We start from the raw sequence: 24,398 nt of genomic DNA, 5'->3' as shown, positions 1-24,398 counted from the left end.
TATATATAGTGTAAATATATAAATAAAAAAAATTAAAAATTTTGAATTATACTTGTTGTCTATGTACTCATTATATTAAGCACGAAAATAACGGGTTTTGATCTAAAACTGAAAAACGATGTTTTATGCACATTGCTCAAAAAATAAGTAAATTAAAAATTAAACGGACTACCCTGAATAACTTTTGATCACGTTTTGGGACTCAATCTTAATGATTTGAAGGGGTAATTTGAAATACGCTAATTAATTAGTGCAGACGATATTTCAAGTTAAAAAATCAGACACAAAAAGGACTTTTTCTGAATGAAAATACCTTTTTCAGACGGATTTGAATTTCCGACCCTCAAAATGTAGGGTAGTAGCCGCAATCAGGAAAATATTTTTCCTATTAGTTTGGTCAGGAGAGTAATCAGAAGTTTGGACCCCTTAATGTAAATTTTTTTAAATTTCGCATTTTCCCATATCTCGAGATATTTTTAAACGAATTGAAATTTTTTTACAGCGTCAGCAATGGTCTTTTAATAATAAAACATTTATTGCAATCCAGTTTGCTTTAAATTTTATTCTTATGTTTTTCTTCATTTTATTATTATTATTATTATTATTATTATTTTTTTTTTTTTNTTTTTTTTTTTTTTTTTTTTTTTTTTTTTTTTTTTTTTTTTTTTTTTTTTTTTTACTCTTCAATATAATATTTTTTAATATTACTGCCATGGATTTTGGGTAAATGCAAGGTATAAGCAACAATATTTTGATAAAACATCAAATTAGTATAATAATAATTATTCAGCATAAATTGTGAGCATATAATTTACAAGTATTTTTAGCTAGCTTTTATATAATAAATATAAAAATTGCTTAATATTCAAATTGGATAGTATTATGCTCTTAGAAAAAAAATTAAGTTAGAAATTAAAATTTCGAACTTAAATTTATCAAGTAGGATTGCAGAACCAAACAAATAAAAATTATGCAGGTTCAGTTTAAATGTATTATAATGTGATTTTAAAATGCATATAAATAGTATTGTAAAATTATTTTTGATTATTTGGACAAAATTTATCATATCTTAGAGGAAAATATTCTAAACCGTTATAATTCAGCCAAAAAAAGTATGGAACATTAATAATTTATAAAATTTATTTTAAAGCGATTAGCATATAACCAGTTTACAAGTTACAATAAGTATAACTCTTTGCAAGAAAATAAAAATAACGTATTGAAGTAGGAGAGTATTATTATCATTAATATTTTATAGATTTTCTATTTCCACTTCTCAACGCATTTCTGTCTTCAGTCAAAAAATCGAAATCAGATGTTTGAATGTTATGGAAGTTTAGCATTTAAAATAATAAATAAATATATGAAATGAAAGGATAGGTATGGATTTTAAGAGATAAAGCTTAGTTTAATTTCTATTGTTTCATAAAAATAGTTTTTGAAATAAATGAATATTTAACTGACACGAGGAAACATTTGAAATAAATTTTAAACTCTAAGATACGTTATTTATGCAGACTTTTTCGTTATTTATGTAGAATTCTACGATATAAGAAGGCACCACGTGCTGAATAAATCTGCTGAAAATTAACAAAACCGATTAAAAAAAAGTTATACAGACTCATTCTTTACATAAAGAAATGAATTTTTTTTATTTATTAATATTTAAATATAGAATTAACAGCTAATAACAATTTCATAACAAACGAAACAAAAACTTAAGAATTAAGCAAAGAGTTTATAAGGAATGGTAATATTAAATTATAACAAAGATTTATCAATTTTTGGAGCACATCATGCCTTTGAATTTCAAAATTAAATTTATTATACGTGACAGCTGGGGGGGAGGGGGGACTAAGGCCTAGGCAACCTAGGCACGTGCCAAGGGCCCGTAATTTTTGGGGCCCGAAAATTAGGATCTTAATTTTTATTTTTATTTAACAGAAAAACGTGATATTCATAATTATAGCTGAAACGTATTCAAATTATGCCGAATCTTTGATAGATAAAGACGACAAGGGTCGACGAAAGATTTACAACTCACTATAGTGAATGAAATAAAGGAAGCCAAATTTTACTCTCTAATTATTGATTCAACACCTGATATATCTCACGTAGATCAGCTGAGCGTTATTATTCGCTATGTTCTTCCAAGTGATAAAAAAGAAAGATTTTTGGGATTTCTACCCATATTTTCTCATACTGGTAAAAACTTGGGAGAAAGTCATTTAAGAATTTTTAAATAATGTAGATTTAGACATCACTAGCTGTCTGGGACAGAGCGTTTAATATGTCAGGTAAATATAAGGGACTCCAATCTAGAATAAAAAGAACATATTTTTTCTGCCTATTTTATACCATGCGCAAATCATTCATTAAATTTAATTGGAAACGCTGCTGCCGAAAGTTGGAAGTATGGAAAATTGCATTCGCATCGTTGCATTACTTTTTTCAATATCGTGCAAGAATTGTACGTATTTTTTTCAAGTTCTACACATAGGGGGAATGCATTCCAAAAATTTTGTAGGAGCAAACACTTGAGTATTAAACCTATTTGTGACACCAGGTGGTCTGCTCGTTCCATGTTGTGAAATCCTTAAATGAAAATTATGAAGAAATTAAACATTGTTTACGTCATTTTTCCTCAAACAAAGATGAAAAACCATTTACAGGGTTCGAAGCTGCCGATTTACATAAAAAACTTGATACATTTGAGTATGTACTGTTACTTTCTATATGGGAAAAGATTTTAGAGAGAATAGATGCTTCAAACAAGATTCTTCAACAAAAAGACGAATCCTTAAATACAGCAGTTTTAATATATGATTCATTGATAGATTTCATTCAAAACTGTTAGAAATGATTTTGACAATTTAGAAAAAGAAGCAAAAAAAGTTAAAGATATTGCATATACTAATGATAAAAAATGGCAGAAATCATAATGAAATCATGATGAACTATTTCATGCTGAAATTGATTGAAATATGAAATATGATTCATGAACATGAAATATGATTCAGTGGCAAAGAACATTTTAAAGTTAATATTTTTTTGTTCTATGCGATTCTTTAATTAGCAACATTAAAAAAATCTGAGGGATATAGAACTATTAACAATAAATTCGAAACAAATTTTCATGATAGTGATGTTTGTGACTCTCCAATAAAGGAATTAAAATTTTATGAACAAGATTTAAACCTAGCAAAACTGAAAAGTGAAGATTTACAATTTAAGACTTTTATAAGTAAATAAAATATTATTTCGCCTGTATCCATGTGGTCATTTATTCAGGAAAATAATATTATTGCAACATTCCCTAACTTAAACATAATTCTGGGAATTTATTTAACCCTTCCAATAAGCAATGCAAGCGATGAAAGATCATTCTCAGTAATGGTCAGAATAAAAAAAATTTTAAGATCCATATTAAGTCAACAAAAATTAAATAGTTTATAATTACTTTATCTGAAAAAAGAGTTATTAAATAACTGTATTAATTATGACAAATTAATTGACGAGTTTGCAGAATTAAAAGTGAGAAAAAAGGCAATATAACTAATCAATCTGGGTATATTTGTTTAAGTATTATTATTTGTTTTAATAAATCATGTTTATTTAATTTTTGTACATGTATATTATTTTTAACCTTTTTTTTCTTGGAATCCGATAATTAAGTAGAACTACACACTATATGCTTTAAAACCAAACTACCAAATGCAAAGTATGTGTCATGACTGAAAAATAGGCCCGGAATTATAATGTTGCCTAGGGCCAGCTTTAGCCTTAGTCCGCCACTGGGGGGTGGGGCAAAAGTTTCTAATTAAAAACCATGCAATTTAGATCTTTGAATCTTTGTCCATAGGTTTCGAAGTTTTGGAGTACCATTTCGTATTTGGCAGTTCCTCAAAATCCTTTACCCACTTGTTGCAATCTTCTAAATTTAAAACATTGCTTTTAGGGATAATAATGATAGATGAAATAATTTCTATTTCATTTTTAAATGAAGATGGTAGTTTCTCAGGCTAGAAAACTGACATTTCAAGCTTCAAAAAGAAAAGCTGTTGTACAGAAATATCTCTATGTTTAAAATAACAAGCATAGCAGAATGAAATAGCCATACGTCACGGAAGGCTTTACGGCGAAATCCAATCAGAGAGCTCAAAATCTCTCGTTACAAACTGAAAATGTAAAGGTAGTGTACATGCTCCCGGTATACATTTGTCCAGTGTACCCAACACTGATATTTTTTACGGTTGGGTGCCATTGTCTCGGGTATTCCCTGTACCGACCGGTAAGATGAAGGGTTGCTTTTGTGGTCCCAAATTCGCGCATTGCGATTAGACGATTTGTATATTAATTTCTTCAGTTTTATCAATTATTATTATAATAAATTTTTAATATGTTTTTTAAGTTATACTTTTAATTTCTAGGTAAAAGGTTTATAAGCATAAACTTTCTTTTCTTTCCGTTTTTTTAAATAAAATATTTGTCTATGCAGAACAAACATATTTCACACGGTTTCAAAGAGGCAGAAAACTTTCCAAGCCAACTGAACCATATTTAAATTTACGTAGAAATTGAGGAAAATTATTAAAATTATTTGGAGAACACCGCACTTGAAGTTATTTTACTAAATTGCAAGATCTTCTCAGTTTTGTAAAATCAGCAGCATTTTTAATTTGTCTGGAATTTTCTAAACATTTTTTATCAGGGATTCTAGGTTTCTCAAAAAAAGCAGGAAATACAAAATGTTTGAATTTTTATTCAAATAAGTAGTATAACTCTAATACCTAATTATGAGTTACAGACATTTCATAAGCAACTTAAAAATTTCATGTATTTTTATCATACGTACTTTTAATTTCTAGTTTAAACTCTTTGTCTTAGTAGCGTAATAAATTAATAACATTTCTAGGGAAATTAATATGTAAGTGATTGATGGCATCAATAGTTTTGCAAAAGTAATTACCATGTCACGATTTTTTTTTCTTTCAAATTGCTACGTCATAATTACTCTAGGGAGTCCAATAAATCACTCTAATGTCTCTGAGAGGCGAGGCAAGAAGTTGATTTTAACGAGAGCAAAAAATATTTACATTTTTTTCTTCTTATTTTCAATTAAGAAACATTAATCGTGGAATTTTGTAAAAAAAATTGTTCTCAAGCGAATGCAACTAGATAAATTCAAATTAAAATTCTGATTATATGATTATTCTGTTTGCTGTATATCATAAAAAAGTATCAAACGTTTTTAAATACACTGAAATTTATAAATAATTTTCACTCTAATGTTAGACTACATTTTAAACAGAGAGATGTGCTTTTCCCCCTTTTTTGTGGAAAATGGCAACACTTTTTGTTCTAACGTATACAGCGCCCCTTCTGTGATAACGGCCTCTGGTGGAAGATAAATTTATCGTTTTCTTTATAATTTTTAATTTATTTAAAATAATCTTCGTAATCGTTTTGTTATTTTAATTCTCTAAAATGCTTAGAGGTTTTCCGTGAGGAATGACGAGTGTTGATGAAGACAAATCAAATTTTTTTAGCTCTTAAATTAAACTACAATTTGATTTAAATATTTTAACTTCTCTCTATTTATCTTGTTCTGAATTTATTCTCACGTCGAATTATCTACATTCTATATAAAAATAGAATGTTTATATCTATGTATATATGTGCTATGCATGAGTGTATATGAATGTTCAGCATACAAATTCTTAAGCGATCGACATGGAATGTGAACGAAAAAGCGAGAGAACTGTCAACTTTAAAGCTCCTTCCAAAAACCAGTTCACCCACACTTTATTCTAAAGATAGAGTTTTTCATTAGATTTGATAAAAATTTTATAATGCGTGTACGTAGTGGCAGATATCGTCATATGAATGGCCGTTTTAACCACAGAATTCAATCGTGTGCTAGTCGCTCTTCGATTTCGCTTTGCTTTAGCAATATATTGATCTTTTGCGGAGGTCGTGACGTTTGGACGACGGGCTACAGGTGTTTGGAGAACTGTTTGACTGGTTTGGAATTGTTTTCATTATCGTAAAATGACGGAATGATGGAAACCGAAGAAAAGAGCAATTATGATAGACTGTCCTACTTCAATGCGTGCGTTCAGAATCTTCCATCTGGGCGCCAGCGAAACAAGCTTAGCTTGAAAGCAAAACTGAAAGAACAGCTTTTATACTTTTGTTTCTGTTCTAAACACTTTTTGTTTCTGTTCTAAACACCGTTAGCCATTTGAAAACCCTCATAAACCCAGCTTCTTACATCACTGCTTGATTTACATAGATTTTTGACAGGATTTTGAAGTGATTGTCTGCTATCTATTATTTGCATATCTTATTTTACCTCTGCAACAAGTAACAGTTTCTTCATTACAGATTATCTTCTAGAAATTGAAATTTTTTCCCCAAATTTAACTTTTAGAAGTGAGTGTAATAATCAAGATATTACCGTTAAATTTATTAGTAAAATTAGTAATTGTTTATGGAAAATGAATACATTTTTTAATTTTTCTTTAAGAGGGAATACTTGGAAGTCAAAAAATAAAATCGAAGCTTTACAGATTTTATACAAAATGATTGATAAATTATTTAAAAAAATGGATTTTGTGTAACTTAAAATATTCAGAATGATCCACTTTCTGTAACTAATAAAGCATTTTAGTTGCGTTTCTAAAACATTAAAGTTTCTAAAATATTTCAAAAAAATTTCACTTAAAAATATTGTATTGAAATATATTTGTCTGTGAACATTATTATGCGATACATAGATTAAACGTCAATGTAATACACAAATTAAAAATTACTCTTAAAAAGGGAATTATTAGTAAAAAGAAGATACAATTTTGTGAATTTTTTTCGCCAAGTTAGTCATTTCAAATTTTATTTTGAAATTTTTATATTTAATTTTAGACTTTAAAAATGGACAGTTGCCTCTTTGTTTATGCAACTAATATTCAACATAAACATTTCTTTTCGAATTGTCTTTACTATTTCTATTTTCAGACATTTCATAAAAAAACTATAATATTTGGTTCCAGAAAAATTTCAGGCTTTATCGAATACAGGCTTAAATCATAGAAACAGTTTTGAAACCATGCACAAATATCAGAAATTTTGTTACGTAAATGGACAATTGGACAATTCATGAATCATAACCTTTGCTTCATGTGAGTGAGGGTTAGTAATAATAAAATGATTTCAAATTGAAAAGAATTAAATTTATTTAACCAGTTATGCTATAAATACACCTTCTTGCTAATTCTGACCCTATTAACAATTAAACGCACAACGTTCGAATTCAACCACTTAAACTAAAGGGACACTGCTATGAAACGTTTGATATTTAATAAAAACCATTCTCTTTTCCTATTACTTTTTCATCATTTTCTACTAAGCGACTGAAACTAACGTAAAATATTTTATTTCAGAAGCATTTCATTTATTAACACTCCAAGATTCACAGAGAACTTTTTTAAAGCATGTGCAAATTACTTTATGTTTATGGCCAGTTGAACTATTTCTTAATCATAAATGTGACATTGTGTTAAGCAAGAGTGAAAGTTAATGAAATATTTACGAATCGATAATGGTTACTTTTGTTAAACGAATAATCTAATGCGTTAAATATACCTAAATGTTACTGTAACCACTATTTAATTACTAATGCGCAACATGCCGTTTTAACTACTTAATAAAATGAAACACAGAAGTGAATTGTTAATATTTTAACTAAATATTTTTTTCGAACATGTCATCGATGCGTCATCTACTAGTAAACGTCTGCCACTGAAACGAATTATTTGGTTCCAGAAACGTTTAGTTTTTTACCAATTTAAGATAACATTGCAGAAACAGTTTTCAAAGCATGCATTTATGTTCCGTTAATGGGTAATCGAAATATTTCAGAATCATAAATCTGACATTTTGTGTGTGAGTGAGTAAAGGATAATAAAATGCAGTCAATTTGATAAGGACTACTTTTGTTAAACGAGTAATGCGTAAAAGATGACTAACTGCTATTGTAACTACTATTTAATTACTAATGAGTAACATGCCGTTTTGACAACTTAACATAAAGAGACGCAGAAATGAGCTGTCAATATTTAACCTAAATAGTTTTTTCGGATCATCGTTGCGTCATCTACTACTAACGCAAAATATTTGGTTCCAGAAACGTTTCATACATTACAAATTCAAGATTACATTACAGAAACAGTTTTTTAAGCATGCATATGGACAATCGAAATATTTCTGAATCATGAACATGACCTTTTGTGTTATGTGAGGAAAGAGTTAAGGATAATAAAAAGTGTTCCAATTGATAAGGATTACTTTTTTTAAACAAGTAATGCGTTAAATATGCCCTATAAAACAGAAGATAAATAGGAAGAAATAAAGTCACTTTGTTTTCGAACTGATTTAAACGCGGTGTGTTAAATTAGGTGATTCTGATATTAACACTTCTATTCGACAACAGCTATAATTTCAAAAGACCGCCACTTAAAAACATGGTTACAGCTGACGGGAAATCATTATTTAGTGTTCTATGAGGGCAGGATCATAAGACAATTACTTCTAAACATATTAAGAGAGCAGTCTCGTTGTAGATGATATTCAACCTACTGATAATAATGCGCATTTCCTGATTCGAGACGTGAAATTTCAAGGGCGGTCGAAAGATGGCGCTGTCGTCAGAAACAGGCGGAGCGAAATTTGTCGTGTGATGGAGGGAAGCGCAAACGATTATCCGTAGACGCATGCATGGGGAGTTATAAGATTGTACAGGGATGGCCCAGAATCTCTTAATTATCTTTTCTTTACTCATTGTCGGTAAGTTTTAACGTTCATTGCAATTATTTTTGAGTGACAATAGTTTTGGAAGATTCGTAATTCCACGAAATATTTTAGGAAAGTTACTTCATGGGAAATGAACATTTTATTGCAGGAGTGGAAAACTTTTATAGTTGCAAAACTTTGAATATAAATGAAATTGAATTAAATTCCATGTTTTTATTTTTGAAAATTTAGATTACAGATGAGTAATTACTAAAAACATTCAATTATACTTCTTCGTTGGTTCGCTTACGTTATTAAAAACATATGCAGAGACAAATTACGTTCTTTCTCTGATTTCTGACAACTAAACAAAGAAGTTTTAAAATATTCGCATGTGCTTTTTAAAGTACAGCTTTTAAAGAATGTATAATTTATTCTGTCTGTATTAAAACATATTTTTTTTGTTTTTTGCCAAGTTTTTTTAACTTATTTATTAACAAACTGTTAGTTATTTTTCATTTGTCCTGAAGAGTATAAACTCTTTCACACTGAATTTTTATTAAACATATTTTTCTTACTTTTAATTTTATTATTTTGCATTAATTTGGGTAAAATAAGTGAAAAATAGCATTTTAATATTCTATGGCTATAAAATACACCATGAGACACCGGTGTCTTTTTGCGCGTTAAAGGTAAAATCTTCCAAACAAGGTTCACTTCAAAACAATAATTTTTCGAATTTGTACTTATTTACAGTTATTCAGAACTAAAAAAAAATAGTAATCCATCATTGAAATTTCTTCAATTTACAAAATCAATTATTGATAAATTTTTGAGTATGAATGGGAAAAAAATTCCTTATTCAAACTATTTTTTTTGGATTTTATATTTTACTTCAAATATAATTTCGATAACTTAGCAGATTTTTTTTGTAACTATTAGACTGTTTTTCATAATTAAAAAATACCAAAATATATTTTTACTGATAGTTAGAGAGTCAGAGGGGGAAAAAAGAGACACCGGTGCCCATTTGCGTCAAAGGGTTAAAATGTTATGGAAAATAAAAATAAGTTTATAAAATAATATCACGCTCCCTTTTATAAAATTATTATAATACGAAAAAAGTATTATGATCCGAAATAATGAATTATAAAATTATTATACTATGAAATAATGATATCCTATTATTCGTTGCGCAGTGAACGTTTAGAAAAAAGTTATAGAAGAAATGAAGCAAATTTAGAAACAATATTAATTAAAATTTGTAAATTATATTTGAATGTCATAAAATAAATTGGTATATAATGTATGTCGTAAAAATTTGTAAAATGCAGATCATGTAACAAAAGACATTTGCAGTATGAAAAGAATTATAAGAAAATTATTGAATAAATAATTTATTTATTTTCAACCGGAAAAAAGATTTAGTCATTTTATACTTCTATTAATAATTGCAAAAATAAATAAAAAGCGGAAGGAAGGAACATCAAAAATTAATAAAAAGCGGAAGGAAGTTATAAGATCGTTCTGAGCAGTGGGGTTTGAAAAACATTATACAAACCGATGCCAACTTTCAAAAAAAAAAAAAAAAAAAAAAAATTTTTTTTTTTNCATTTTTTTTTTTTTTTTTTTTTTTTTTTTTTTTTTTGCAAATTGCAAATTATTCTATCTTACTGACAGTTTCTAAATTACTGTTATTTGAATGAAAGCAATTTCGAAATGAATAGAGTAAATTTTTCAGTATTCTGGTGGCAGAAATATGTTTAATTTCTAATTCAATTCTTTTTTCATTTTAATCTCGCTACCAGGAGTCAAGGAAAATTTCGCGTGAGTTGTAGTTGTTGGTGAAAAAATTCGCTTGATTTCGATTCAATTCGTTAAAAGTTGGGTTCAGAAGTTTTAAAGGGGAAAAAAAGTTTCTGATTTTATGAGAATTATTATTACAATTACTTGTAATTATGAAAACAAAAGTATTACTAGAATGAATATATTATTTTAATGATTAATGAATAATAAATATATAAAAATATTATTAGAACGGACAGTTATTTAAATTGCTACTTACCGCAAAATTAATCTAATTCCAGCTTTTTTGAGCTTATGTTTAACTTAACTGTTGAAAAAGAACACAGAAAATTATTGAAAAGTTGACGTTATTAATAAGTTATTTTTTTATTGAGCTAAATTTATTTAGCTGAGTTGCAATGTTAATTTAAAAAATGTGAATGATTTCAATATATCATATGTAATGGCATTTTAGTTCATGAATATTACCTAAACATTTTTTTCTTTGTCATAAGACGTTTTTGAATGCGCCAGCATGTATATGAGATCATGATTTTCAGTTCTTTACTTTTAATAGTTTTGCCCAATGTCAATATTTTTAGCAACTATGTTTTTTAAAACTCTTATGTTTTCTTTATTTCCCTCTTCTTAGTTATACTTTTATTTATTTTCTAATCAATAACTTATAATAAAAATGCTATTATAAATTAAATGCCATTTTCTTTGACCGTACATAAAACAAAAAGAAATATACAACTTGAAATTAAGATTTAGTTAATACTATAAATACTTTGTTGGATTTGTTAGAAATTTTAATCACGAAGGGAAAAAATTTGGTAAAATTATCATGCTATATGATTATGACATTTCTGGTCATAATTCTGGTATTAAAAACCAAAATACACGGTATTTAAGACATTCATTTGTTAATTTCTTCGTTTGTATGATAACAGCTTACCAGAAATTCCGATTTTCAAAATTTTAGTTTCTATTACTGCACATTTGGTTTAAAAAAAAAAAAAGCAAGTTTAATCGAATGAATGGTTTTTATTCCTTGTTGTAAGGTATCATGATGAAATTACCACATTTTCCAAAATTAAACCTATATTATAAAATGTCATTTTGCTGTTAATTTTACCAAAATCATTACTGAGATTATTAGTGTTCCCATAGAAACACGGTAAATTTTGCCATATTCTGGTAGTTTTGATTATACTTCTTTTTACAGTGATTGAATTTAAGTCGGTGTTGATCATTTCGCACATTCGATTCATCGGTCGAACCGATTCAACAACCGATTCCACAACTCCGCTTTTTATGAAAATCAGCTTAATTTTGTTTTTATTAAAAATATGGTGTTTGATATTGCTTCTCCGATCTTCAAACCTTTCATCATTAATTTTCTATACAGACAATTGTATTATGCTTTGAAATATTTTTGTATTACTGTACTTTTTTCTAAATACATCTTCTCCGCGCTGTAAGTAACACTAGGCAACAGAATTTTTGTTGCATTTTTGCAAATACGTGATACTGTCTAATTTGGGTATCGGCATTTCAAATCTAGAATAAGTTTTGCTTCTAAAGTTATAGATTATTTTAAAATTACCACTTTGCTTTGACGAAAAGTCAATTTTTTTGTAATGTTTTGTCAGTTTTAAAATATCATTCTTTTTGTCAGAAGTACAAGTTTAGAAACGTCATATATAGCAGGGGATTGCATAAATGTTGAGCCTAACTTCTAAAGAGTTAGGGCACATCATCAGGATTAAAATTGCATGGAAAACCATGCCCGGAAATGTCGTTATGCGTGGCTAGGGGCGTTTCCCTTATTATGACCAGTTCAGAAGCACACGAAGAAACAGCTCATAATTGGGAAGCGCTGCTAGCGGCGTATGACGGCATTTGCGGGCATGGGTTTCAGCGCGATTTTAATCCGGATGATGTGCCCTAACTCCTCAGAAGTTAGGCTCAACATTTATGCAACCACCTGCTATATATAACGTTTTTAAATTGTCACATTTCGACAAAAATAGATTAAAATGCCTTTAACAAAAATAAAAATGGCGCTTGAAGAGAGAAACCGATTACAAATAAATCAACGATGGGAAAGTATATAAGATCGTACAACATGAAAAAAAAATTGTTCCCCAATATAATCTACTATTAACCTCATACATAGTAGACATTTTTGAAACAGTTTCTGGTCTATAATTTGGTCGAGAGGTAAAAATGGTATGAATGAATAATAGTTTTATGAGTCTTTACTGTTTTTATTCTTATTAGTAGAACAAATAATTGTGGTATAATGAATTGAAAAAACAATTAGTAACAATAACAATCCCATATTTTATTCCTTTTCATCAACTAATTAATCAATTTCTTCAGTAATTGTTATTAACAAAAACACAGAATGCTTTTTCTTACAAATAAATATAACTAAAATTGTTTAAGGTGAATTGTAAACAAAATCTTGCACTGTTTCATTTGGATACATGGAAATTTCTACGAATGCGAAAGAATTTAAATTTTATTATAACGGAACTATTTTCATACGATTTCTTATGCTGTTTTTAATAATCATTCTTCTTTTTATTTATTCTAAACATTTACGCTTTGTGAAGTGTTTGAAAATTATTTTGTACTTCAATAATTTTGATTACTGTCAGAGGAGTTAACTTCACCAATTTAGGATTTGTTGTTTCCAATCACTATTCTTACAAATTCCTTATACCCTAACAGTCAAATCCAGTGAATTAAGGTAATACATACTGTGTTAATTATCAAATAAAATATTTATAAAGAAATAAATTTTAAAAAATCTTTCAAATGATATGAAATGAAGAAAAAGCTTCTTTTTGATGCTTATAGTTTTTAAAAAAGACTTCTATTCTTTTGTTCAATTTTAATATTTAATTTAAAGATACATGGAAAAATTTACTTAAAAGATGATTTAAGTTTTTGAAAATAGGTTAACACTTTTTTTTAGCCTAAGATAACCAACTTTAGATAAGGAATTAATCATTGTTTCCTTACTCTACTAGGAGAAAAAATTCTGGTAAAATTACCGATCCGTTTGGTACAAACATTTCTGGTTTAAAAACATTCTGGTTAATAAAATCAAAATATTCGGTATTTAAGTCATTAATTTAGTAAATTTTGTACTTGATATGGTAACGGTTTTCCGGAAATTCTGGTTTTCAAAATTGTAGTTTGTATTACCACACCTTTAGTTAATAAATTGTAGAGCCGCGATGGCTCAGGGGATAGAGCGTTCGTCTTCCAATCAGGTGAACGGGGTTCGAAACCCCAGCGATGGTTGGTCGAAACTAATCCGCATCAGGCTTGCACCAACCACAGTGCTGATGTGAAATATCTTTAGTAGTAGACGGATCATGGGTTAGAGTCCCTTTGCCGTCAGGCTAACCGTGGGAGGTTCTCGTGGTCTTCCTCTCCGTGTAACGCAAATGCAGGTTAGCCCCATCAAAAAGTCCTCCACGAAGGCAAATTTCTCCCAATACTTGATCCGGGAGTTCCCTTGTCTTCTGGATTGGGTTCAAAATTACAAGGCTACGGAGTTGAACATTAGTAGTCGTAAACCCAAAAAAATTGGATCGGCTGTTTAACGACGGTTATAATATAAAATAAAATTTAGTTAATACAGCGTAAATTAAACGAAATAAATGGCTCTTATGTTAATGTTCTATTCTCTAATGTATCATAATAAGATTATCAAATTTTAAATTTTACCACAGATTATAAAACGATATTTTATTAGTAATTTTAACAAAAGTTCGGTAAAAATTCAGGATTCTAACCCCGGATCTATCTACTTCTGATGATAACTTACGTCAGCACTGTGGTCGGTGCGAGCCGGGTGAGGAATTGGTATTGTCCAGCCATTGCTGGGATTCGAACCCGGTTCACCTCATTGGAAGGCGAACGATCTTTAAGCTACCACGGCTCTTAAAACAAATCATTAGAGAATTTCTAACCTGAAATTGCATACGTTTTTGTTATAAATATTTTTTGGTAACTAGTGTGGTTCTAAGTATATTTAACAAGCTAATCCTTGCTAGATTCTTTGCAAGCTTTCGTAGTTTCACTAGACAACTTCACAGATATGTGCAGAAATGTCTACTTGCTAAAATAAAAAATAAAAAAACGTTTAGTTCCTTTTTTCGTTATCAAAATTTCTCCCTTGCACAATTTGAAAGTGTAGTTACACTATTCAATTACTTTGATCCCTTAATTTACTGACCTCAGAAAGAAATAATTTATTTTTACTTCAGAGAGCTTTAGAATGTATTTGATTGTTCCAAATTAGATGGAATTCGAAACATGGTGGTTTGAAATTTGTCAAACAAACAAATTAATAAAATGTGAAACATCATTTGCATTATAGAGAATGCGTACCGGCAATATTATATGCATAAAATGACAACGGATTCTGCACGAATTCTACGGATTCTACGTTGCCAGAAAGTGCAACTGATAAAATTCAGAATTTCGTAGCTACTATAAAAAATATGGTTCGGTGATTCGATCACACTAATGAACACATTGAAAGGTTTAATCACTTTTTTCTTATTTATAATACTATCACGTTTATAAAGCTCATTAAATGTGTTTAAGTCTACTGTAACGCCATCTATCTGTGATTTTTATACTAAAGATTATTATTTAGCAAATGCCAAATCAATTTCCCGATCGAATTTGACCAATTCTGAACCAAAATTACCCAATTTTAGAGCCCTTTTTTAAAGTGGGAAAATTTTTTCTTGCTAACTCTGCATAATTGTATAATTACCATAAGTTAATCAATCACAATTTGAAAAACATTTATTAGACGAAATATATATGAGATATATATTAGATAAAAAAAGATATAGATTAGATAAAAAATATATATATTAGATACATATTAGATAAATATTAGATAATATACATTAGGCATATATATTAGATAAAAAATATAGTTTTATTTACAATTCTTAAATTACTGTTCCTCTTTATTCTACTCGATGTATTAAAGTCGACAAAATTTTAAAGAGAAGTGCAATTCCATCTTAACAAAAATTAAACTTGAAACGCGCCTCTTTAAAATTGTCATAACTCTGCATAATGACTTAACTTGAAGGTTAAGCTGTCATGAACACTTCATAAAGAATGATGTATCATTTAAAAGTCTTTAGTTGTAAAGGACGATTCCAGAAAGAGCTAAACGTCTAATTTCACAAAAGAGTTGTTAAGCCTCTTGGCTAGTTCGGTTTCTCGCCCTTCAGGCCGTCTGACTCAAGCTTTCATTCACCGAATTTGTATTCATTGCAATTTAGTGACAAAAGTAGTAATACTTCGACAACTAAAAACAAACAAGAGTTATTTACATTTCATGTTTAGCAAGGCGTGTTTTGTTTTCACAGTGACAACCTACTTTTGCTGTGAACAAATAATGTTTCTAATAGCAAACTAAAATGATTTTTTTTTTTTTGTGAATTATTTTCTAACTTAATGAATAGTTACCGTGAATGGGGATAAGTTTTTTTTTCTGGTGGATGAAATTTAAAACTCTTTGCCAGGTTCTTAAAATATGAATTTCGGTATTCTTAAAAGATCTTGAATCAAATATCTTATTCTAACTATTGAGAACTTGTGAAAGCATTCAAAATAATTCATGAAGTTTTAAAAACCTAAAGAAGAAGTCATGGTTTACATAAAAATGATATAATATAATATAATATAATATAATATAATACAATATAATATAATATAATATAATATAATGCTTTGTCAGTTTAATTTAATGAATTTGACAAACAAATTGGAAAAAAAATTCATTTGCTATAATTAAAAATATTTTTTTACAGAGGCATTTTTATTCAGAATATATTTTGAACTACTATTTACTGAATGTATCTTTTAAAGTTAGTTAATTTTAAATGGTAGACCGTTTGAGGGTAATTGATAAATTAAAAAAAGCGAAATTAGTCAATAATAATAATAATGAAATACTTACAGAATGAAAAATTTTTTTATTATTATTCAGTATTTAGTAATATTCTTATTTTCATTCACTATTGCTATTTTAAACATAAAAAAAATAATCTACGAAAAAAAAAATATTTCTTTTTCGACATTTAAAAATATCTTTATAAATTTGAACAATCATGTTTGCATATGCATGTAATTAATCATTCTGTAAAATGTCTTAAATTCTATAAAAGCACAACTAATTTCGATCGCTTATGGATATCTTTAGTTTTGATCAAAACGATACGATTGAATTTAAAATCATTGTAAGTAGAAATTTCAGGAAAATTTCTGTCAACTTAACTTGATGGATTTGACAACCATTGTAATGAATGAGATTATTATCTTGAGTTATGTTCGGAAACATTCAGACTGCAAAGCTAAACTTATCTCTCTTCATTCTCTTCATTAATTTTGTTTTTAACAAATAGTTTTTTAAGTTATTTTTTAAATTATATAGTACATATATTATTTTATAAGAACTAGACACAACTGAAAGCCTTTTTTGTGATTAAAAACTAATAGAATGTTATGATTCATGATACTTTAAATTACATACTTATAAGATTCGAAACATTTAATGTCTGTTCAAGAAAATTTTGTAAATCAGGTCAAAATTTTTTTTTTTGTTTCATAAAATAATTTTTCAGATTTTTTTTATTACATTAGATACAATTGTAATTTCTTTTTTAAAATTTTATTCTTACACAGTCCCTGGCCAAATTATTAGACACACTATAAGATTCTATGTGAAATTTTAACTATCAGGTGATACTTTGAACCTTATTTTTTACGTGATTGCAACCAGTTTGCACTTGTTTACGTTCGTGTATCAATTGGTTAAATTAGACGATATATAATGTAAATTAGACGATTGGATAAATTAGACGATATATAATGTAAATTAGACGATTGGATAAATTAGACGATATATAATGTAAATTAGACGATTGGATAAATTAGACGATATATTATATAAATATAAAATATTTATTACATCAGGTATTATATTAGTATATTATAATAGTTATACCAAATTATTATAGGCACTGTAGCTTTTTAATAGTTACATGTTTTGCATGAGTTTATACGCAATACTTGTATATTTAAACAAGCATGTAATAAGTTTTTATTCAGGAGATTTTTATATATTTCGTATTAATTATTGCATTACAATGTTAATCAATTGATACACGAAGGTAAACAAGTGCAAACTGGGGTTCAACCGCGCAAAAACAATAAAGCTGTATAGTATAACCTGATAATTAAGATTTTACATAGAATCTTATAGAGCGTCTAATAATTTATGCATGGACTGTAGTATCAGATTTATTTGCATTTAATTTTAATAAATTTATGCTTTGAATAAAACTGATTTTTAATTTGAGTACCTTAAAAAATGCCATTCAATAAATAAAAATGTTAGTAAACTGTTAGAAATTTTGGAGCGTCCTAAACCGTAATGTGGTTCAAATTTGCTGTAACCTTAAAATGCTACATGGTGGTAAATTGAACCATAATATCCTATTTTCTAATCATGATTATGCGATACCATCTATCAATATGAACAGGAGCGTGGTTCATTTACCACTTTATTAAGACTGCTACAAATGTGCACCATATTATGTACAAAGTGCCAATATTATGGTTTAACGTTGAACCAATTTTTCTGCCAGTGTACGGTGATTTAAATGTGTAAAAAGTAAAGCATTTCCACTACAGCCTAATGTGAGCCACGGGTATCGTTTTGGTTAAGGCAGCACAATTTTGTGAACAATGGATTGATTGGAGCAATCCACTCAGAATTGCGCACAGATCCCCAATACATCCCAGACAAGTAGGTAGCCATCGATCTGATGTTTCAATAAGTTTCATGTCACCACCGGGGGTCGAACCCCAGGCCGTAGCAACGACAATTCCGTGTCTCAACAACTGTGCCCTCTCAGCACTTAAAAAAATGTAGTTATGCGTAAATAAGTTATTACAATTAAATGATATGGTGCCGTTGTGGCTCAGGGTATACGCCTCCCAATAAAGTGTACCGGGTTCGTATCCCATGAATGACTTAGTCTGATCGATACGAATTACGCACCTGGCTTGCACAGACCACAGTGCTGACGAGAAATATCCTCAGTGGTAGACGGATCATGGGTTAGAGTCCCCATGCCGTCAGACTAACCGTGGAAGATTTTCGTGGCTTTCCTCTCCATGTAACGCAAATACTGGTTAGTTCCATTAAGAAGTCCTCAGCGAAGGCAAATTTCTCCCAATACTTGAACCAGGAGTTCCCTTGTCTTCTAAACTAGGTTCAAAAATACAAGGTCAAGACGTTGAACAAAACTCAAAATTGGGTAGTCTGTTCAATGACGGTTATAAAATAAAATAAAATTAGGTAATATGACCAACATCTTCAAAAATGCCTTTTATACAATAATTATTATTGTATAAAAGACACTGAATGTTAGTAAAGAGAACTGAATTCTACAGAAATAAAAGAATTACATCTAATAAATAAGTTTTTTAAACGCTTGGTTAAAATACATCTTGACCACTAAAAATGATCGAGTTGAGTTGTTTCGTCAGTCCTGTGAAATTGTTTTATTTTAAAATCTGTATTTCGTATATCAATTGAAAGTTAAAAATACGGAACACGATGTTTTAACGCATGAATATCAAACTATAGGTTTTTGAATGAAATTTTGAGAAAATTAAATAATTTATTGTCAATGCCATTGGAAAATTTAGAGGTATTAAAATAAAATTCAATGCGCAGTATTTCTGAGCTTTCATCTAGTTGTCAGGGGAAAAAATATTATTATTATTTTGTTTAACTCATTGTGATTTTGTCATTTGTTTCCTGCTTTATACAGATCGTAAAATAAAGAATGCATTTTATTTCTTCGAACAAAAAAAAAAGATTTTCCTGTGATTTTCGATCTTTTTATTAAACATTCTACACTGAAAAAAAATATATGATCAAAATTACTAGAACACTGTAAAATTTACGGTCTTTCTGGCTGTATAGGATCAGCAAGAAGCTCTGTAATTTTTACCAAAGCGCTTTGGCAAATATTTCGGTAAAATTCACAATAAAATATTGTTTTACAATCTGTGATTAAATTCGGTAATTGTGGTAAAATTTGATAATTTTATCATGACGTTTTTGTACATGGCATAAAAACCATCTATTTGGTTAAATTTAAGTTTCAGTGTATTTTTTACTAATTATGTTAGAATAAGAACTATAATTTTGAAAGCTTTCCGGAGAACCGTTACCATATGAACGGAAAAATTACCAATTAAATAGGTTAAATACCGTATATTTTGCTTTTATTAACCAGAATTATGGGCTGTTTTTGCCAGAAATGTCAATGCCAAACATTAATTTTACCAGACTTTTTCCTCCGTGTATGTTAAACTATTAATGTTAAAATATACCTTAAAAAAGCGTTTTCATTTCTTCTTAAATTTTTTTTTTATCTAAAACTGTTTAATATATGTTTTATTTAATATTAGAATATTAGACTGTTTAATATATGTTTTATTTTAATATCGAAATATACATCCTCTAAGATTTAAAATGAATTAAAATTTTATAGTATAATACTTAAAATACATACGTAACGAATTGTCATAATCGAATGCAGCGCTAATGTTTCAGAAATGTTATTTTGGATACATGAAATTTTGTAACTAAAATTTTTTTTAAAAGGAATGTTCCATTTTTTATGTTAGTACAACCATTTTGAGGTCTGTTAATTAATGAAGCAAGATATCTTTTTTATAATAACTATTAAATAATTCTTTTACTGAGACTCACGTTGAGTACTTATTTAAAAAGTCCTGCCGAATCCCTGAAAAAGGGTAAAATATCTGCGCTAGAATCATTCGCAAAAATATACAGTTTAGGAAATTATGAGTTGGAATTTGAGTGGAATTAGGTTTTAATGGCGCATTTTATGTTTGTTTAGTTTTTCGTCTCTACACCGGAAAAAATACTAGTTGTTTTTTAGGAATTTCGCAGTATATTTAAAAGTTGCTCTGTTTTTCACCACAAATCGCAAAAAGAATAAAACCATTAATTGGAATTCTAATTTTTACCTCGCAGTTTTGCATTCCATAATATAACCTTATCCAATATAATCTATCTCCAAAAGAGAAACGCAATTTTCCGACTTTATAGCATTAAAAAAAATTAAAAAGGAATTTTCAATGTTTATGAGATTAACGTGAATAAAAGTCCTAAAAGAAGTTTTGGTATTTAACCGTAATATCTGCGTTCCACTGGAAAAATAAATTGTTTTTTGGACTTTTGTCAATTATTTGGAACGCAACTAAATGTTATAAATACTATAAGTATTTTCCTATTTTTGATCTGACCTGTTTTGTATTGAAAACGATAAGATTAGTTTCAATTCAATTAATTAATTCAACTAATAAATTAAATTCTATTAATTAGTAAAAAACCGCTGAGACTAGGACGTAAATATTACGGTTTTGCACAACCAACAGAAGCTGCCGGTTTATAACTCGAAGATTTACGGGATTTTTTTAATAGCGTAATAGGTACGTTTTCTATTAGTAATATATATAGTCTATCTCTAAAAGAGATACTCAATTTTTCGACATTATGGCATTTAAAAAATTTAAAAATGTATTTTCAATGTTTATGAGATTAGCGTGAATTTAAGTCCTAAATTTTTTTTAGTTTTGGTATTTAGCGGTAATATCTGCGTTTCACTGGAAATATAAATTGTTTTTTCGACTTTTGTCAAATGCTTGGATCACAACTAAATGTTATAAATACAATAATTTTTTTCTTCTTATTTTTGATCTGAACTATTTTGTGTTAAAAATGGTAAGATCAGTTTCAATTCAATTAGAGTTTATTTATAAACCCTAAATCTTTGAGCATCAATGTCAGAAGTTAAAAGATCAAACTTCCCACGCATAAAATATAATTCTAAAATCATTCTAATCTGTAATAGTATTTTGAAAACATTTATTATAATCCTTTATAGTTTTAATGTTTGTAAGTCAGGAGTTATCGGCAGCGATGTCTGCAAATAATTATTTTAGAAACTATACAAATATGTAAAGCGTATTCTATTTGCACAAACTTTTCAAAAATATGAAAATTAAAATTCAAAGCAAACAATGTCAAGTAGTGGAGAAAAGATTAAAATAAATGCCAAGCATTCTTATTTAAGGAGGTTTAAATTATTTTAAAGTTTATATTCTCTGACTTATCATTATTATTGCAAATTTTGAAGTAGTTTACGGTTCTTAATAAGCACGCTATAAAAATTTCGTGATCAAATTACAGTAAAAAGTGCTGCCACCCTCAGTACAACATAAATTTCCTTTTACCGTAAAATTGTATATCGTAATTTTTGCTGTAGTATTTACTTAATTACAGTAATTCAGTGATTTTTTAGTAAATATTACTGTAACAATTACAGAATATCAATTTTTTTTGTTCTGTGAAATTTTGCGGTAAAAATATCAATAGTTTAAGTGTCGGTACTTTTTACCGTAATTTGATCCTGTATCTTTTACGGTTGTATAATGAACTCAATTTTCTTTACCTCAAAATAATAGTGCACTGGTAATGAGCACTAAAGTCTTTAAATACTTATTGATAAAATTTTAAATTAATGTAAAACGATTTAATATTTTATGAATGCACAATCATTATTATCATTATTAAATATTTTAAAGAATAAACTCACTGTCAAGTTAAATGAAATTAAATAATTGGTGACGGGTACAATCTAATGTTATATTGTACATATACAAACACTACCCTACAATAATCGAAGAGACGCNACTGTTTGCAATTTCAAATTAATATTGAAATGTACAGGTTTAGAATTTTCTACAGTGAAAAGTTTTTGGAACTTCAGTATTCAAAAAAGTATACAAAAACTAGAGACGTTAAGAACGTATCCAATGAGCGAGCAAAGCGAGCATTGGATTGCGAAGCAATCCGAAATGAACTGCGAAAGCAGTTCCGGGGGTTGGTGAGCGCCAGCGAGCAGGGGGCGAAGCCTCCTAGTTTATTATAATCCTTTATAGTTTTAATGTTTGTAAGTAAGGAGTTATCGGCAGCGATGTCTGCAAATAATTTATTTAGAAACTATACAAATATGTAAAGCGTATTCTATTTGCACAAACTTTTCAAAAATATGAAAATGAAAATTCAAAGCAAACAATGTCAAGTAGAGGAGTAAAGATTAAAATAAATGTCGAGTATTCTTGTTTAAGGGGCTTTAAATTATTTTAAAGTTTATACTCTCTTACTTATCATTATTATTCCAATTGAAATTTTGAAGTAGTTTACAGTTCTTAATAAGCACACTATAACAAAACAGCAAAAAGGCTGCCACCCTCAGTACAGCATAAATTTACTTTTACCGTAAAATTGCATACCGTAATTTTTGCTGTAGTATTTATTTGATTGCAGTAATTCAGTGATTTTATAGTAAATATTACTGTAAAAATTACAGAATATCATTTCTTTTTGTTCTGTTAAATTTTGCGGTAAAAATATCAATACCTTAAGTGCCGGTACTTTTTACCGTAATTTGACCCTGTATCTTTTACGGTGTATAATGAACTCAATTTTCTTTACCTCAAAATAATAGTGCGCTGGTAATGAGCACTAAAATCTTTAAATATTTATTGATAAAATTTCAAATCAATGTAAAACGATTTAATATTTTATGAATGCACAATCATTATTATCATTATTAAATATTTTAAAAAATAAACTCACTGTCAAGTTAAATGAAATTAAATAATTGGTGATGGGTACAGTCTAATGATATATTGTACATATACAAACACTACCCTACAATAATCGAAGAGACACTTTCAGTTTTTGACACTTTTTCAAATTTCTCAAAAACTTAAAGAATTATTTTGCTACTTTAAGGGTGTTACGTTCATACGATATTTCATACTTAGCAATAAGATTTACAGCATTCAGAGGTTTGGAAGATCTACAGTAACAAGTATTTTTGAACACCCTATGCTAGAAAATTAAGCAAAAAGCTTGTAACTTGTATCGATTACTTAAGTTCTTATTTTTAATAACTGCATAAAATTCCGTAAAGCTAAAATAAAAATTCATGGAAATGCGGATATTTTTACAAAAATTAAATTTTTTCACCTTACGTTTTTTTTGTTGCTATAACTTCATAAATGTTCAGAATTAAACAAAAATTTTGGAGAAATTTAAGATTAATTATAAAAGTTTTGATTTAAAATTTAAAAAAAAGTCGTTAAAAGCTGTGCTAGATAGGAGTATTTAAACTAATTCTTCATACTGTGTATGAGCAGAAAAAAAAAGTTTTTTCGTAATCTTCCAGGGAATCGTATTTGGCAACTAATGATAATAGTTTTATTTGAACATCTTAAAATTTTCAAGAAATTTTCGAAGCAGTTTTGTACTTTTTGAAAGAAAGCTCAAAACGACTTCATCTTGTACTATTAAACAGGATTTATTAAAAATGAGACTGAAAAGTAAAAAAACTATTTAGAGAATTGCATGAAATTTTTAAGATTTTTAAGATATTCAAATCAAATTTGTTTTATGAGTTGTCAACTACGATTTACTACAAAATTATGAAAGAACTTTTTAAAATTTTTTCATTGCATGCGCAGTATAAAAGAACTAGCTTAAACACTCATAACTTGCGCAGTTTTTTTAAAAAAAAAATTTAAATTCTAAATTGATAATTTTGAAATAAATCTTAAATTACACCAAAAATTTTGTTTAATTTCATTTAATA

The 24,398-nt window shown here is 28.1% G+C and overlaps 1 protein-coding gene across 2 annotated transcripts in view; it reads left to right on the top strand.

The window, feature by feature from the left end:
* Nucleotides 1–8,582: 8,582 nt before the first annotated feature.
* Nucleotides 8,583–24,398, top strand: part of LOC107450310 (cell adhesion molecule 1) — a 187,433-nt gene continuing 171,617 nt past the window's right edge. The window contains exon 1 of one of the 2 annotated variants that reach the window (XM_016066071.3): nt 8,583–8,841. In XM_016066071.3, coding sequence (XP_015921557.2) covers nt 8,799–8,841 — 43 coding nt within the window. In that variant the 5' untranslated portion in view covers nt 8,583–8,798. The remainder of the gene's footprint in view (nt 8,842–24,398) is intronic. The other variant, XM_016066072.3, reaches the window with a different exon arrangement.

This window comes from Parasteatoda tepidariorum, chromosome 5 (genome assembly GCF_043381705.1).
Source record: "Parasteatoda tepidariorum isolate YZ-2023 chromosome 5, CAS_Ptep_4.0, whole genome shotgun sequence".
NCBI classification, from domain to species: domain Eukaryota; kingdom Metazoa; phylum Arthropoda; class Arachnida; order Araneae; family Theridiidae; genus Parasteatoda; species Parasteatoda tepidariorum.
The sequence above is the reverse complement of the archived record's forward strand: the minus strand, read 5'-3'. Positions and strand labels throughout refer to the sequence as shown.